The 14,974-nt window shown below is 43.5% G+C and overlaps 2 protein-coding genes across 21 annotated transcripts in view; one reads left to right on the top strand and one right to left on the bottom strand.

The window, feature by feature from the left end:
• The window catches only part of LOC124052499 (ankyrin-3-like), a 113,049-nt gene that overhangs the window by 68,042 nt on the left and 30,033 nt on the right, over positions 1-14,974 (bottom strand). The window lies entirely within an intron of this gene.
• On the top strand, positions 1,191-4,852 carry LOC124052502 (microfibril-associated glycoprotein 4-like). Its single transcript, XM_046376835.1, has 6 exons — positions 1,191-1,291; positions 1,371-1,412; positions 2,277-2,474; positions 3,144-3,240; positions 3,578-3,745; positions 3,837-4,852. Exons 2-6 carry the CDS (start codon positions 1,407-1,409, stop codon positions 4,085-4,087), a joined length of 720 nt encoding a protein of 239 aa, XP_046232791.1. The 5' UTR covers positions 1,191-1,291; positions 1,371-1,406; the 3' UTR covers positions 4,088-4,852.

Below are 14,974 nucleotides of genomic sequence, written 5' to 3'. Positions count from 1 at the left end.
TTGATAGCACTGAAACAGTTAGTTGATTAGTCGATTGAAACAAGACGTGAAAACGCCAAACATTTGCTGGGTCCGTCTTCTTAAACATTCAATATATAAAGATTCACCTTTGAGACAAAACCAAACATCTGCAGACATCACTGTGGGCTCTGAGAAATTTCCAAAGGGCACCGATAATAAATAAATATCTCCGGCTGTGTGCGCGAAACATGCTTACCATATCTGAATCCACCATCTCCTGCTTCCACTGAGCCGGGCCGGTGGCTGCATGGTAAACACAGAAGCTACTGCGCCCAAAATAATCTCCAGACAGAAAGCCTGACTGTTGAGAACCGCCGGCTTATTTACTCACATAAACCAGCATCTGTGGAGACCCTCATGTGGCGGCAAAATCCGCCAATATTCTCAAACTTTTCTCTTCTGGTTTCCTCACACAAAGCCAGAGACGACTAGCTAGCACAACACGGCACGTTTAGTCCAGCAGACACAAGCGCAGATCAGGCTTCAGGGCCCAGAGCCCAGGAGACAGATTAGCAGGATTTGAATGGTTCCTCAGGTGTTAAAGAGGCAGGCAGCATGGGTTAACTTGGTGCTGCAGAAGGCCTGCCGGTCAGTTTAGCTCCCTGTTGAGAGTCCAAATCAGTGAGACGCTGGACAAAGTGAGATGTTAGTTAGTGCAACCAGTCGATAAGGTCAGAGTCAGTAACACTTTCAGACGGAACAATCTGGTTTAGATTTAGTAAAGATCATAAACACTGGGGAAACATTGTGATTTGGGTTAAAAAAGCGACTTGGATCAAGGTTTGGGGAGCTTCAATACTACATTACCAAACAGGAGGTTCAGGTGAGGAAACACGCGCAGTCATGGATCAAAGAAAAACATGCTGTTTCCTGTTTCCTGAGAGAGATTATGATGACCATTTCTCACCATTTACAGACAATCGATAATGGAAATGATACTAAAGCTGCAGCCCTAAAACGAGAGCAGAAGGTAATGACAAACATCCCCCTGTGAGGTTTAGTGAACCAATTTAAAATCAGGTGAAACGAAATAAATGGAATGAAAAACTGAACGCACATGCACTGAGGACTGTTTAGCAATACTACAGCAGCGGTTGCTTTATATTTGATGTACGAACACTGACTGTTGAGAGAGACAAAAAACAGAGAAAATCAATACTGACTTATTGCGCAAAGGAAAACACGGGGAAAACACTGGCTGTTGCAACAGGAAGAAGAGCACTGATTTAAAAGGATTTGCTTGCATCAGAAACACACGCTTCACTTACTGGTAAGTTCATACACTCCTCTTACCGTAATGAACTTTTCAATAACGTTAAATACTTAAAATATTTGTGCTTTCCTTTCAGGAACTTTCAGCTTCTTTGCAAACCACTGAGGAAAGTATGATGGTATGTTTGTTCGTCACTTTAGAACCCAACTTTACTCAGACGTTTTATGATGATCAGTTTCAGGTCCTTTTGACATTTGTTTTGTATCTTTCTGACTCCTTTAGCCTCCCTCTTTAGCTTCCTGGTGGACATTACATTTATCTTGTCACTGTTGGCTGCTAACAGATAAGCTGCTTTGCTGTCTCATCAGCTTCTTAAAAGAGCCTCCACCGGTTTAGCTGCCCTCCTCTTCCCACCAGTTCTCCAGTTAGTCTCACCAGGAAACAGACTTTAATGTGTAAAATCTGTCAAAACTGGCTCATTTAAAACCACACTCAGACAGTCTAATAATGGATTTCATGACCTACAAATCCTCAAACTGCTCTTCTGCAATTTTCTTCTTTGAAATAAGAGCGGACTATGTGGTAAAACAATCCGATCAACATAGAACGAGTGCAGAGTCTACATGCTGGATGGGACCACTTATTACCACAAAATGTAAAGGACAAAGACAGACCTACTCGTTGCCACCTGGCAGCCAAGCATGAACACTGGACTATTGAATACGGTGGTACCAGAGCCTGACTCATGACCACAACAGATTAGAGGGACAATCTGGTTGTTAAAGTCTCCTTGAGCTTGACACTGAATCCTCACCTAAAGTACTTAATGTCTTGCTAGCTGGACATGATACACAGTCACTGGTGCTTTTAGTGACTGAGGTATAACACTCATGCTTTCATGAAATCATCTGCAGAACAACCTTTCATTTAAGATGTTCATGCAGTTTAAAGTGGACTAACATGGGCTTACCTGCCTTCACATGAAAAGGTGTTAAGCTAAAGGTGAAGTCATGCTGTGTCTTGTTTTTCCTCTTTGCTACAGCTCAGAGTTGTGCTAGCAGTGCTGCTGCCAGTGGCAGCTTATCAATCCCCTCTGCCCACAGACTGCAGTGACATCTACAGATCTGGATCGGGCCTGGACGGAGTGTACACCATCTACCCAGCAGGCCCCACTTCTCCTGTGCAGGTTTACTGTGACATGAGCAAGGACAACATCGACGAATCTCCAGAAAAATGGACGGTGAGCACGACATATACCTTTTTGTCGATTCTGATCTCGACAAAAACATCCATGAGTTGTTTCTCTCAAATTTTCAGGCTTCATTCGGACATTTCAAACATCTACACCACCCAACGGGTATGCTTAGTGTAAGCCATAGTTAGCAGTATGATAAATTAAAATGTACAGGACAAACTGATTAAAGTCAAAGGCCTGGAAAGAATGCATGCTTTTTTAAATAAAGTTGTATGCATTGACTTTGTTTGCCACTTGGAGGCTGCAGAGCAAACGCTAAACCTGCCACTGACATATTATCACCTTATAAAGTTGAGCTGGTGGAAGTGTTAGCATGCAGTTCCTGACTTAATCAGTCAACACAGAGCAACATCAGCCTTTCAGGCTTCTGTTTTGATCCCCACCAACTCCTTGCTGGCTCTTTAGCAGCTAAATTCTTCATTAAAATCATTAGCTTGTCACTAACCTTGTCTGTCTGCTGCAGAAGAACCAAAACAATGAGCTAAAAGACGCTGAAATGCTCCATTGAGCCGGAGTTGGGTTATATTTAACTGTTGGTTTGTCTCGATGAGCGATGATGATGATCCACCTCTAATTTGTCTTTCCTTTCATTTCCCTTGCCTTTTCCTCCCTTTTTGGTCTCATTTGCTTGTTAAACTTCTGTCTAAAAACAAGGTCATTCAGAGGAGACAAGATGGCACAGTGAACTTCTTCATGAAGTGGGAGCACTACAAAAATGGATTTGGCAGCGCTGCTGGAGAGTACTGGCTGGGTATGGCAGAAACTCTACGCCTTTGTAAAATTCATCCTCACCTCTTCAAAATTCAAGTCTTCAAATTACTTAGTTTTTATTGCTGGTCAGAAACCTGAACATTCAGTTGTATAAAATACAGAAAATCTTCACAATTGGGAAGTAGGAAAATAATAAAATTTAATTAATCATCAGTAAATCATCAAGATTGAGATTGCGACTAAATTCTTGTGAAAACGTCAATCCCCATACAGATCCTGGGTCCCCCAGCACTAACATCCGTTTACAGAATCTCCTACTTTGATTAACACCAGTTCCTTTCAGATGATCACAGTTTTCTCACCATTTACCCCTTCAGGCCTGGAGACAATGCACCTGCTGACAACGGCCAAGAGATACGAGCTGAGGGTTGACATGGAAGACTTTGAGGGCCAGAAGGTCTTTGCCTTGTATTCTTCCTTCTCTGTTGGTCCAGAGGTGGAGGGATACGTACTAAACCTGGGGACTTTCATCAAGGGAGCAGCAGGTGGGACTTTTTCTCAGCCTGTTCTCCGGCATTTTAACATGTACTTAAATTCTAAAGTGCTGAAACTGTTTTCTCTGCTCTACTCAATCAGGAGACTCTTTACATCTTCACAATGGACAGAAATTCACCACCACTGACAAAGATCAAGACACTCATGGTTCAAATTGTGCCAGGCTGGCCTACGGAGGATTCTGGTACGCGGCGTGCTTTGCGGCGAACCCCAACGGGATCTACACCTGGGGAGCCTCACCTCGTGCAGCTGGTGTGCAATGGAGCACTTTTAAAGGACTCGAATACTCCCTGAAAACCATGATAATGAAGATCAGGCCGATTGCTGAATAAAGTGGAGCTGGATCGACTTCAGTCTGAATGGTAGAAATCATAAATAAAGTTTCATTAATATTTATTTCACATGGAAACATATCATCTAACGCCTCCCTCAGTCTGCAGACTCAGATTCTAAACTTTTCTTGACCAAATCAACAATTAATTTATCCTACTGGAGAGTATTGTCTGATATACCTTATCTCTCTGTGTACTGAAGTATTCCTTCACTTAAAAGAACACGAGCACCTTATTTTATGTCCACTCAGTTCCTACTGTCATAAATACCCACTAGAAGGTCAAATGTGTTAACCCGCAGATGAAAATAGTCCCAAACACATGCACTGTTTACTCCCAGAAACAAAAAAATCCATGATGTGGTCTTCAATCTCATCAAAGTACAAAATCGTGATCTTCTGCTAGCACAAAGATACCGCATACGGACTTTGTAGAGGGCAGGTTATTTGTGGATGGAGTATCAGGTTGAGTACTTCACCTACAAAACAAGCATTCGCTGGCTCCTCTGCAGCCAAAACCTCCTCCACAGTTTCAGGTGTGCACACCCAACGTCTAGAGATTCACAGGACGCCCAGTCTCAATGTTCAACAAATTAATATGACACGAAAACCGTGCAAACCCAAGCTGAAATCTTCACATCACTGGTCTGACTTAATCATCAATTTCCAGTGATATACAAACAAGACAAGCAGCAAGTCATAACTTAAATGAGTACGTTTTGGTACTTTTTCTTGATAAATGAAATAAAAGAGATTTTCAAGACTGCTGAAGACTATGTTTTTGTGGATCGATTAATTGTTTCAGGCGGATGACTTTGTCTCCTTCATCACGGCTGGCAGGCAACATCAAAGTCAACCATGAGATAAAGACACTCATATCATCCTCCTCCACACACAGACACACACACACCAGCTTAATGGTCCGTCTTTGGTGTTTTATGACATCTGCAAGGGGAGAAGTGGGGGCGAGGCCTTGATACGAGAGAGAGAAAAGGGGTTGCCATGGCGACTGCAGCTTCCTAAATTCTGCAGCATTATCCTGCGTGCACTGAATGTTGTGGGATGTATGGAAGCTATAATCACTGACGACTGTGTTAACCTGAACAGTATGAACGTGACAGGACTGACACCAGCGTCACATCTGGACCTTCTGAATACAGGTCAAATCTGGTCAGATTCTTAGCATTACTATGCAATCAGGTAGGTCTGTTTTAAATAAAAACGCTTAGATTCTTCCATTCATGAAAGGTTTTGAAGAAAAGCACAAGAAAAATCTTTCAGCACTCACAGGTAAACGTTTGGGCCTTGGTTTTAGTCTCTGAGGTGTTAAAAAATACAAAAACAAAAAAAGGCCACAGCAACGCCATCAGTTTTCTTATTTTGGTTGTCTAGCAGTCTACAACCTTGAGTTATTCATCATACAGCTCTAAAATCGTCACTTGGGAAGCTGGAATGAGAAAATGTTTGGTATTTTTGCATGAAAAATGACTGAAACAAAGGCCTGATTATAAATCATCAGAAGCCAATGCTGTTGTCAGCTGGGATATTAAACCAGCCTCTTGATGTATTAAACTAAAATGTGTGCATGTGTGATGGACAAAACAAAAACAGACTGCAATCCTGGCAAATGTCAAGTAGTTTACCACACCGCATGTAGCACACTAAGTACACATACCGGTCATTAGTTTTCAGGTACTTTATCAGCCCCTAGTGGTCTGTAAGCAGTACTGCATCAACCGCAGCAGGAGGAAAAAGCATTTGAATGTGGTGTGATATGTGTAACGAATGTTCTTAAAAGTAAACAGTACAGACAGTCTGAGTTTGTCATCAACAAAAGCAATAAAATTGCACAAATCAATACTGTGATCAATACAGTGTGATCCCTATTAAGAAAGGCCCATTTCATTTGTTATTGCACATGTTATGAAAGCAGTAGAGCAGGGCAGATAAAGCCAACCTGTGTGTGCGTGTGTGTGAGGGAGAAAGACTGCGTGCTGCGTGCTGCAATCTGATTGGTTGTTTGGCTACTGCAGTGTCAGTGTTCTCACAGCACTCGAGAGGAGGCTGAAAACGCAGCGTATACGAACTCCTCAGCTCCTCTCCTCCGTCCCCACTTTCACATTTCGCTGCGCCGCATCACAAGCTGCACATATTTTTAGTCTCTTTTTGAGATGTTCAAACTCCATCGGACATCAGACGCACGTGCTGTGCGTCAGGAAGCCCTCCCCTTCGACCGTCTCTCATTGTCAGCTGCAGGCTCTGTCCCTCATTAGGTCTCCGTGCCATTGGCTGGCAGAGCTGCTCCGCTCGCGCCTCATTGGATAACAGCAGATGACGCTGCTCTGCCGCTGCTGGAGTTCAGACGCTGTGCTGATGCAAGGCTGTGTGTCTGTAAGTTGGTGTGTGTGTCGACTGTTTAGGTAGACACACGGGCCAGTCCAGAGGGAGAAAACCAGACAGAAAGACCTGAAGACGGACATCCATCTGTCTTCAGTCCTCTCAAAGCAGCCACTCTCGCACTGCACGTGGAAAACTCAGTTTGACTGTACGACGACGGCAACGAGGCCCAAGAAAGAAGTGAGAAAGAAGCTGCTTGGTTAATCTCTTCTGACAGAGACAGAGTCCTGCTCATGAATAAATTAACATCTGGCCGACACAAAAAGCACACACAGCACCACCAGGGATGGGAAGCGAGTGTGTGCTGAACAGCCAAAAGGCCCCTTCATGCACACACAACGTCTGCAAAATCTATCACGATGCAGTGACTCAGACACATGAGGGATTCTGATGTCCGTTATTCATTCTGCTAATCATTTTGATACTGCGGCTCTGGCACCTGCTGGAATATTTTGTTTTTCTGCTGGATTTCATCCAGATGAGGAGATTATGAAATCTACCGCAAATGCAGGGAACAGGAGCACCGTACGAACAGCTCTTCAGCTCACAGAGTCCAAAGGCAATTAAGGAATGGCTGAGGAAATCGATAGAGCACTTTAGTTGTTATGAACTACATCAGCATGGCTATTTCCTCTCTGCTGACTCTCATGGCCACGGCCAGACAGGCTGTGCTTGCCTTCTGTATTCATCCTTCCTTTCTCAGCTGTGGCTAATCAAAGGGAGCTGAAGTGAAACCAGAACGTCGGTGTCTTGTTCCAGAAATGCTCATTCAAAATCCCATAGACATTTGTAATGAATTAATCAACTAAAAAGCCCTGGAACGGAGTCTCTCTCAACAGCATGTTGTGTTCATTCCATAAACAAACCAAAAAACAAAACCAAAGACTGTCGCCTACTTAATATTTCTGTTATTTCTATTGCCCAGAAGCCCAAAAACCATCACAGGTTAAACGTCACGGCTTGACGGCTGTGGGCAGTTGCATTATGGGTAATAAAGGTGCTCGGTTGTGAAAAGGAAGATTGTATGGAATAAAAAAAGGACTATAAAAGAAAAATATGTCTGCTGAGGTGTTGATCTTTTTAAAAAACTCTTTCAAGCTAATCAAGCTAAATGACAACGAAGCCTTGTGCTCGATGTTTCCCTTGAACTTCAAACAAACCACAAAACAAACAAAAGTTTTTGGGCCATATGAATTACAAAAATCACGACAAAAGCCTGCAGGAGCCCGGCAGGACTTCTGCTCCAGCGAATCTGCCTGTGAAGGCTGCTTACAGTGCTTACAAATAAGGAGGCGTCTCATTCCAGTCAGATTGATTCAGTATATTGTAATGTGACCGTGCTGAACACTAATCTGCCTGTTGAAAAATGAAAAACACAAACAGTGGCGTGTTCAGCGAGATGAGGATGTGCTGATATGCGAGTGTGTGTGTGTGTGTGTGTAAATGAATGGACTGTCCCAGTTCTCAGTGTCGATCTTCCACTTTAGAGAAAAGAGCTGCAGGGACGCAGAGGAAGGCAGGATAAAAGGACTAACTAACAACACCCTCATCTTCTCTATCTACATGCTGACAATCTCCAGTTTCCTCCTCTTCTTCTGCCCAAACTCGGCTCTCGCACTTCATCAGTCGCTCTCCTCGATCTAATTTCACATCTCTCTAATTCCCCTTCATTTTAATTTGATTTCTTCCTCCTCCTCCCCGTCTCTCTATCTCTTTTTTGCAGTATGTTGGGGATGTGTTATGTGTTACCTCTCCCCCCACATCTATCCACCCCAACCCCTCCTTGTGGTCCTCATCCACCAATCACGACGCTTGGCAGACTCTGCACCAACCCCTATGGCCCAGCAACCCCCATCCACAGCCTTGTTATGGTGGATGTTACAGCCTGGTACCGCGAGGGTGGCATCAAACATGATACCTTCATCGACTTCTTCCCAGCAGCTCTTTCTGTTCCCCACAGTGCCTCTCCTCTCTCCTCTAACTCTCCCTTATAACATTTGCTTTCCTTTTCAGCTCTCTATTCTGTCGTCTCTCCACTCCAGCTGTCGTCCCTCCTCTGCTCCGTAATGGACTGGTTCTATAATTCATGTCGCTCTCCCCCCAGTTTTCTGACTTTGTCATCTTTGCTGAGCGCCTCCTCCACACCTCACAAATGACTCTGCATTCTGCTGATGACAGCAATAAGTTGCTTTCGCTCAGCTCGTCACCGTGTGATGAGCAATACAAGCCAACAACAAAAAATCTGCGACAACGGAGAGGATGAAGGAGAGGGAAGAGCAGAGCAGGATGACAGTGATGTAGAGGCAGGAGACGTGAAGCAGGCAAGAAGGTGGAGAGGAGAAACAACCGCACCTAACGATTATTTCCAATATCAATCGTTGCCAAGACTTTGTCAAGCAGCGGGAGCAAACTGTAAAAAATGCCAATCGGAAAGTCAACAAAACAGTTCAGCATCAACAGAGATTCAGTTCACTGTCATGAGAGACGAAGGAAAGCATTTAGTTGTCTCTTTTAAGAAACTTGAACCAGCAGATCTTATGCTTTAAAAGTGAGCTGAATGAGTAACTGAGTATTAAAATGGCTGCAAGTTAATTTCCCGTCTATTATTTTATTTTACATTTTACAGTTAAAGTCTGGAGCAGCCTTGCATTAAAAGATCTGTGTGCATCACGAGCGCAACTGATCTTACATTTTTCCCCCTGCAAACTTTCTTAAAATTTTCATGCGACACTTTACATGCTGTATGGTTCCTTTTATTTTTTTAATGCAGAATAAGACGGAAATTAAACAAAACCAAATGTAAGCATTGAATATCGTGCCCATCTAGTGGAGCATCAGGGAACAAAGAGACATGAACACGCTGGCTGTAGAGCAGCAAGAGTAGGTTTCAAAATATGAATCTTGGCTTAAATGAGTGTCAGGGGATTAATGTGGTACAATGCCTGGTCACAAGGGACCTGTGAGTGTGTGAGTGTGTGTGTGTGTGTGTGTGTGTGTGTGTGTGTGTGTGTGTGTGTGTCTGCCCCCCCCCAGTCCCAGAAGAAGAAGTGTGGCAGAACAATACAGGCCTCTGCCAGCTGACAGAGATGCAGGGAGGGAGGGAGGGAGGCAATGAAAGAGAGAGCCATGAAGGGAGGGAGGGGGGGAGCGAGGGGTGAGTGATGGAGTGGTGGAGCAGAGAGGAGGCTGCAGATGAAGACAAAAAAAAAAAAAAAAGAAGCCATAATTGAGTCCTTCCCAAAAATAAACCTCAGGAGAAGCAGCATTTCCACCTCCCAACACTAATTCTTATCTAAGTCATCCCTGAATATGATCTCTGTTTTCATATCATCAGTCATCTGATCGTAACCTTGTCACATCTCTTTAAACCAAAAGAGTCTACAGCCACGTTAGCAGCTCTGTGAGGCTGCACTTATGTACAGCAGTGTCTTGAGCTAAAGCCCGACATGCTGATTTTCAGCAGCTACGTAGTTCACCATCACTTTATTAAGCTAGCTTAGCAACATTTGCTAATTATCACTGAACATCAAGTACAGCTGAGGATGACTGGAATGTCATTAGCTTTTCTGGTGATAATAAAGATTAAAAGGTGTCCAAAGTGCCAAGACACAAATTGTTGATGGCAGTAGATGAAAAGCTAATAAAAAACTATAACTAAATTAAATTAATTACATTTCATGAAAATCTATTTCATAGCTGTTGAGATATTTTAGTCTGGAGGTGAACTCACTGGCAGGTGAAAGAGAACAACTGTTGTCTGTACCTTTTGTTTGTTTCTTTCAGACATCATCTCTATTTACCCAAGTTTCTCCCCACCTTAGCTTCTATTATTCTGTGTACTTTATTTAAAAATCCTGCTCTTTTATTGTTTTAATGTCTGAGATTGTGCATGTGTGTCGTTGAAGACAAAGGACAAAGTGGAGGTGAGGTGAAGCCGCCGCCGGCCAGTCACACCATCACTGCAGAGATCCAAAATGACAAAGGAAACAAGTGGAAGACGGGAAATGAAGCCAACAATACTGACTGAGAGACGTGTTGTCCCGTTGCCAACTCCCAGTCCCTGCTGAAAGAAACGCTACCCTCCTCTACTGCCTTGGAAGGTCCAGTCCACAGATGTCTTTCTAGCATAAATAACAAAATAAATGACGTTTCAAACACAGAAGATGATCCCCCAACATGCACTACCCATTAAATACTGCAATATTTAGTTTCAGCTTTGCTAAGCCCAGCAGTCAGACTTCCAGCCATACAGATGGACACTAAGTTAGCAGAGCAGCTAATCAGACAGACAGCCTATTAATGAATAAGTCAGTCAGCCTATAGTGTACTAGTCGGTTTACCAGCCAATCTGAAAAGCGTGACTGACTGCAGTGTGACATAACTTGTTCATGTATTGTAGTTTAAAAGCATAGCTTTGCATGCAGCTAATAGCTTTAATGGCAGCTGCACTGTGAATTGGTCTGAGTGGTGTTTGTAATGCCTGGCATTTGTTGTCTTCCTGTAAGAAGCGTAAACACACCCGGAAATCAATGTTTATAGAAACGTACAGTTGAAAGGAGTGCTATTTCATGTGGTGCTGCGTAGCTTTTTAAAGTAATGTAGCTGGACTGTTTACACACAACAGAGGCCCAAAGAAGAATTCAGTTCAGAAAGAAGTGAATTAAATCAATTCCCAAAATATCACAAAATATATCACAAAAACTGATATTTATCTTATTTATTGTTATATATATACATACATATATATATATATATATATATATATATATATATATATATATGAAAATGTATTTATTTATCTTACATATTTATTTTTATTTATCTTCAATGAAATATAAACATTTCCCAAATTATTTAGGGAGAGTGCATAAAAAATAAAGGAAGAGACAGTGATGTTTAGCGTTGAGTAGCATCTGGTAAATTCGCATTGTTAGAGAGGGAGACAAAAAGCCAAGCCAGGTAAAGACAGGAGACATGGGGAGACGTGGGTGAGGCAAAGGGAGGCACGAAATGGAAAAAAAAAAGCAAAGTGAGGCGATGTGATCCGAGGAGTGAGAGGATATTTTTTGCCCTGTGGTGCCAAGAATTGGCCCAGAGCAGACAGTGTTATAGATTTACCTTGAGTGGGCCCGGGACAGCAGATACCTTCCCTACAACGTTACACTACAAACACCGAGAAACTGCTGATGTCACCCTGCACACATAATACTACAGCAACATGTTCCCCTCACCTGTTGCCTTTGGAGGGAAACCATAAGTGACACAGTCTCAAATTTATTTTGTCAAGGTCAAACCTCGCTCGTCCATTTCTGGTCACATTCGAGCCATTGTGACACCTCGGTGTGTCACAATTCTGCCTTGAACTGGTGGAAACCAAGTCTAACGGCATGATTCTATTAAAATCATGAAGAAAAAAATCCACTCAGAAATATCAATGTTCTGTGTATCACTAAGACACAAAACCTCCTCACCAGAGAACTGGTTTTCATTAGTCCAAATTTACCTGATGAGGACCTCTTTTGGTCTTATAAATCATTTATCTCTCTTAGCTGGCTTTTTAATTTGCTCCTGACAAGACAAGAGTCATAATTAATACGACAGCTGAGAGGATTTGCCACTTGTAGGCAAACCTTTTTCTATGGGTTTTATTTTCCTGGGAGGTCTACAAGATGCTCCTCCTTTTGGCGCTCGTCTTTGTGGTACAAATACCACACAACAACCACAACTTCCTGCGACCACAGGAAGTCACCTCTCTATCCATTTTGACCTTGATGCTAATGAGGTCACTGGTATTGACGCTGTGTGACAGGTGGCTAACCCTGGACTCATGATGGCCTCAGGCTAGTCAGCATGTACACACACACACACACACACACACACACACACACACCTAAATGTCAGCATGTACACACTTCATCACACAGAAATGATTTTAAGTACCAAGTCAGTCACATTTAGACAAACACACACACGGGTCAACAAAGTTATTAAAATATTGATCATCGTCCACGTCAGCTGGACTGTCTTGTCAAACGCCGTCACTGAAGTGTAGATGAGTATTGATTTCAGGTCAGACCTATTGATCAGCTTCTGGATATTTGTGTTTGTCCAAAACCTGGTTTTAGCTTTGTCCTTGCACAATGACGCATGTACACACACACACACACACACACATAAACAACGCACACACCTCAAACCGCAAAACCGCAGGGTGTGACTGCTGACGCTTTTGGCTCCAGCACAGAATTCGTCCTGTGAATTCACACACCTTTCATATCAAGATGTCCATGTTGAAACACACACGTTATCTGGGGGGAGTGTGTGTGTGTGTGACACGGGAGGTGGGACGTACAGTTTGATGGCGTGAACAAAAATCTTTTCATACAAGAAAGTTAACATGGCATCTGGTGGCTGAGGACAAGCCTCTCTCTCTCTCTCTCTCTCTCTCTCGCCCACACACTTTCTCTCTCTCTCTCTGCCATACACACACACACACACACGCAGGTTTTATTACAAAACAAACTTCGATATGAGAGAGAAATAATTTTCGAGAAGAAGATTCATTTCGTTGATCTTTTTAGATTTTTCTCAACAACAGCGGGTTTCGGTCACAAATATTTTATAACTCAGGAGTCCCAGTGATCATCTGTGTCTCGTTAACACACACACACACACACACACACACACACACACACACCATATTAATAGCAACACCACTGGCTAAAATACCAATCTGTCCTCTATAGCTGATTCCTGTTATCTTTTCTTTTTTCTCCTGTCTGTGCTCTCTGCTCATCCATCTTTCTGTCTTTTCCACCCCCCAGCCCCAGTATTCCCAATGGGACCACCCTGCTTATCGTGTGTGTATATGTGTGTGCATCATGTGTGTGCATCTGTGTGTGTGTGTGTGTGTGTGTGTGTGTGTGTGTGTGTGTGTGTGTGTGTGAGAGGAGGCTGCATCATGACAAAAGAGAACCTCCTAGACTCAACCAGACCTGACTCGTCTCAAGCCTGTCAGCTCCATGCTCCCATTCCTCCATTACTTTCCCCTCTTTTCTCTTTCAGCTTTTACAGTTTCTTCTCCCTCACTCTCTCTCTTTTCTATACCTTTTTCTTCACTTCGCGGGAACGCTTCCTCGCCTTCTTCCTCTCCTTCTCCTCCTCTGCAGCGTTGAGGTTCTCGTCCGCCTTTTTCTTCAGCTGCGAGGCGGCATGCGCCATGCTGCTCCGGTCCAATTAATCCTCACAGGTGGGAACGGGAGAAGGAGGAATGAATGGAGGGATGGCGTCTGGACTCAAAGTCTTCCTCTTTAGTCTATTCTTCCAGGCTCCTAATTATCTTTCTTTGTTGCTCCTCCACTCGGCTCTCGTCAGAGAGGGGAGCCCTCACAGGTGTGTGATTGTCTAGCAAGGATTTTCCTCGTCGTTCTTTTGTTCTTTATCTCCCTCAGCAGCTATCCACACCGTGCAGATGCAAAGGTCCAGTGTGGGGCAGGATGGAGACAGTACATGCTCCTCTCTTTCACCTCCTCTAGCTCCACTGCTGTGAAGGCAGCTGCTCCCACTGGCCAGTACTCAAAGTGCAAAACAAGTGCCAGGAAGAGTGAATACAAAAATGATTTATTCATCCACAGTCAGGTGAAAGTGTCCTCCTGATTGGGAATAATGTATCAAAACAGAAGCAGAGCTCCGGGGTTGGAGGTCCAGGAAAAGGGGTTCAAGCTGCAGCCACTAGCCCAGCTGACTGCTCCGTCTCCTGGGTAAATAAACTGGTCCCGTTGCCTCCTCGACTGGTTCCCCGAGCCTGCTGCCTGCACCTGAACACATCCTCTATGTACACAAACACACACACACGCTCAGTCCACAACGTCTCGCCGGGACATGTGAACTGGATGGAAATGACAGAGGAAACGAGGTTGAGAAAGGAGGAGGAGGAGGAGGAGGAGGAGGAGGAGGGAGGGGGATGCGGGGGGGTGAGGTAGAGAGAGCAGCTGGGACAGAAGAAAGAAAAGGAGGGAGTAGGGATGGATGAATACCTCTGCCTAGTACCAGCTGGGATAAAGAGAGAGAAAGGGATGACGGAGCCGCGATGCTCCCGTCATGAAACTTGGACTCTTCCACTGGTCCTCCTTTGCAGCAAAGCAACATCTGATGATAAACTGAATTCATTTTCCCCACCTTCATTTCTCTCCTCACAGCTTTCAGGTTTAAAAACAGTCTGAATCCCCAACCAATTCAACCAACCAATCAACATAAAGCGAATAATAAACCCAAAGAAACAATGAAAAAAAGCAAGTCAGTAGAAGAAAGAAAATTTCATCTACTGATGGATAAAAAAAAATGTTGCTACCTTTGTTGTGGACAAGATAAACGCGATTAATTATCTTCATACAGATTTTAAAACTAATAGACTAAAACGTAACGCAGACTTGAATTTGTTTAGAAAGAAGAAAAGAAAGAAACTAACTTTCCCCTAACTGACTGAGCTGTG

The sequence above is a fragment of the Scatophagus argus genome, chromosome 21, assembly GCF_020382885.2.
Source record: "Scatophagus argus isolate fScaArg1 chromosome 21, fScaArg1.pri, whole genome shotgun sequence".
NCBI classification, from domain to species: domain Eukaryota; kingdom Metazoa; phylum Chordata; class Actinopteri; family Scatophagidae; genus Scatophagus; species Scatophagus argus.
This window is presented reverse-complemented; position numbering and strand designations above follow the sequence as displayed.

Coding starts and splice junctions, on each gene's coding strand:
- LOC124052502 (XM_046376835.1), top strand. Junction 2,475..3,143: donor AATCTCCAGAAAAATGGACG/GTGAGCACGACA, acceptor TCTAAAAACAAG/GTCATTCAGAGGAGACAAGA. Junction 3,241..3,577: donor TGCTGGAGAGTACTGGCTGG/GTATGGCAGAAA, acceptor TTACCCCTTCAG/GCCTGGAGACAATGCACCTG.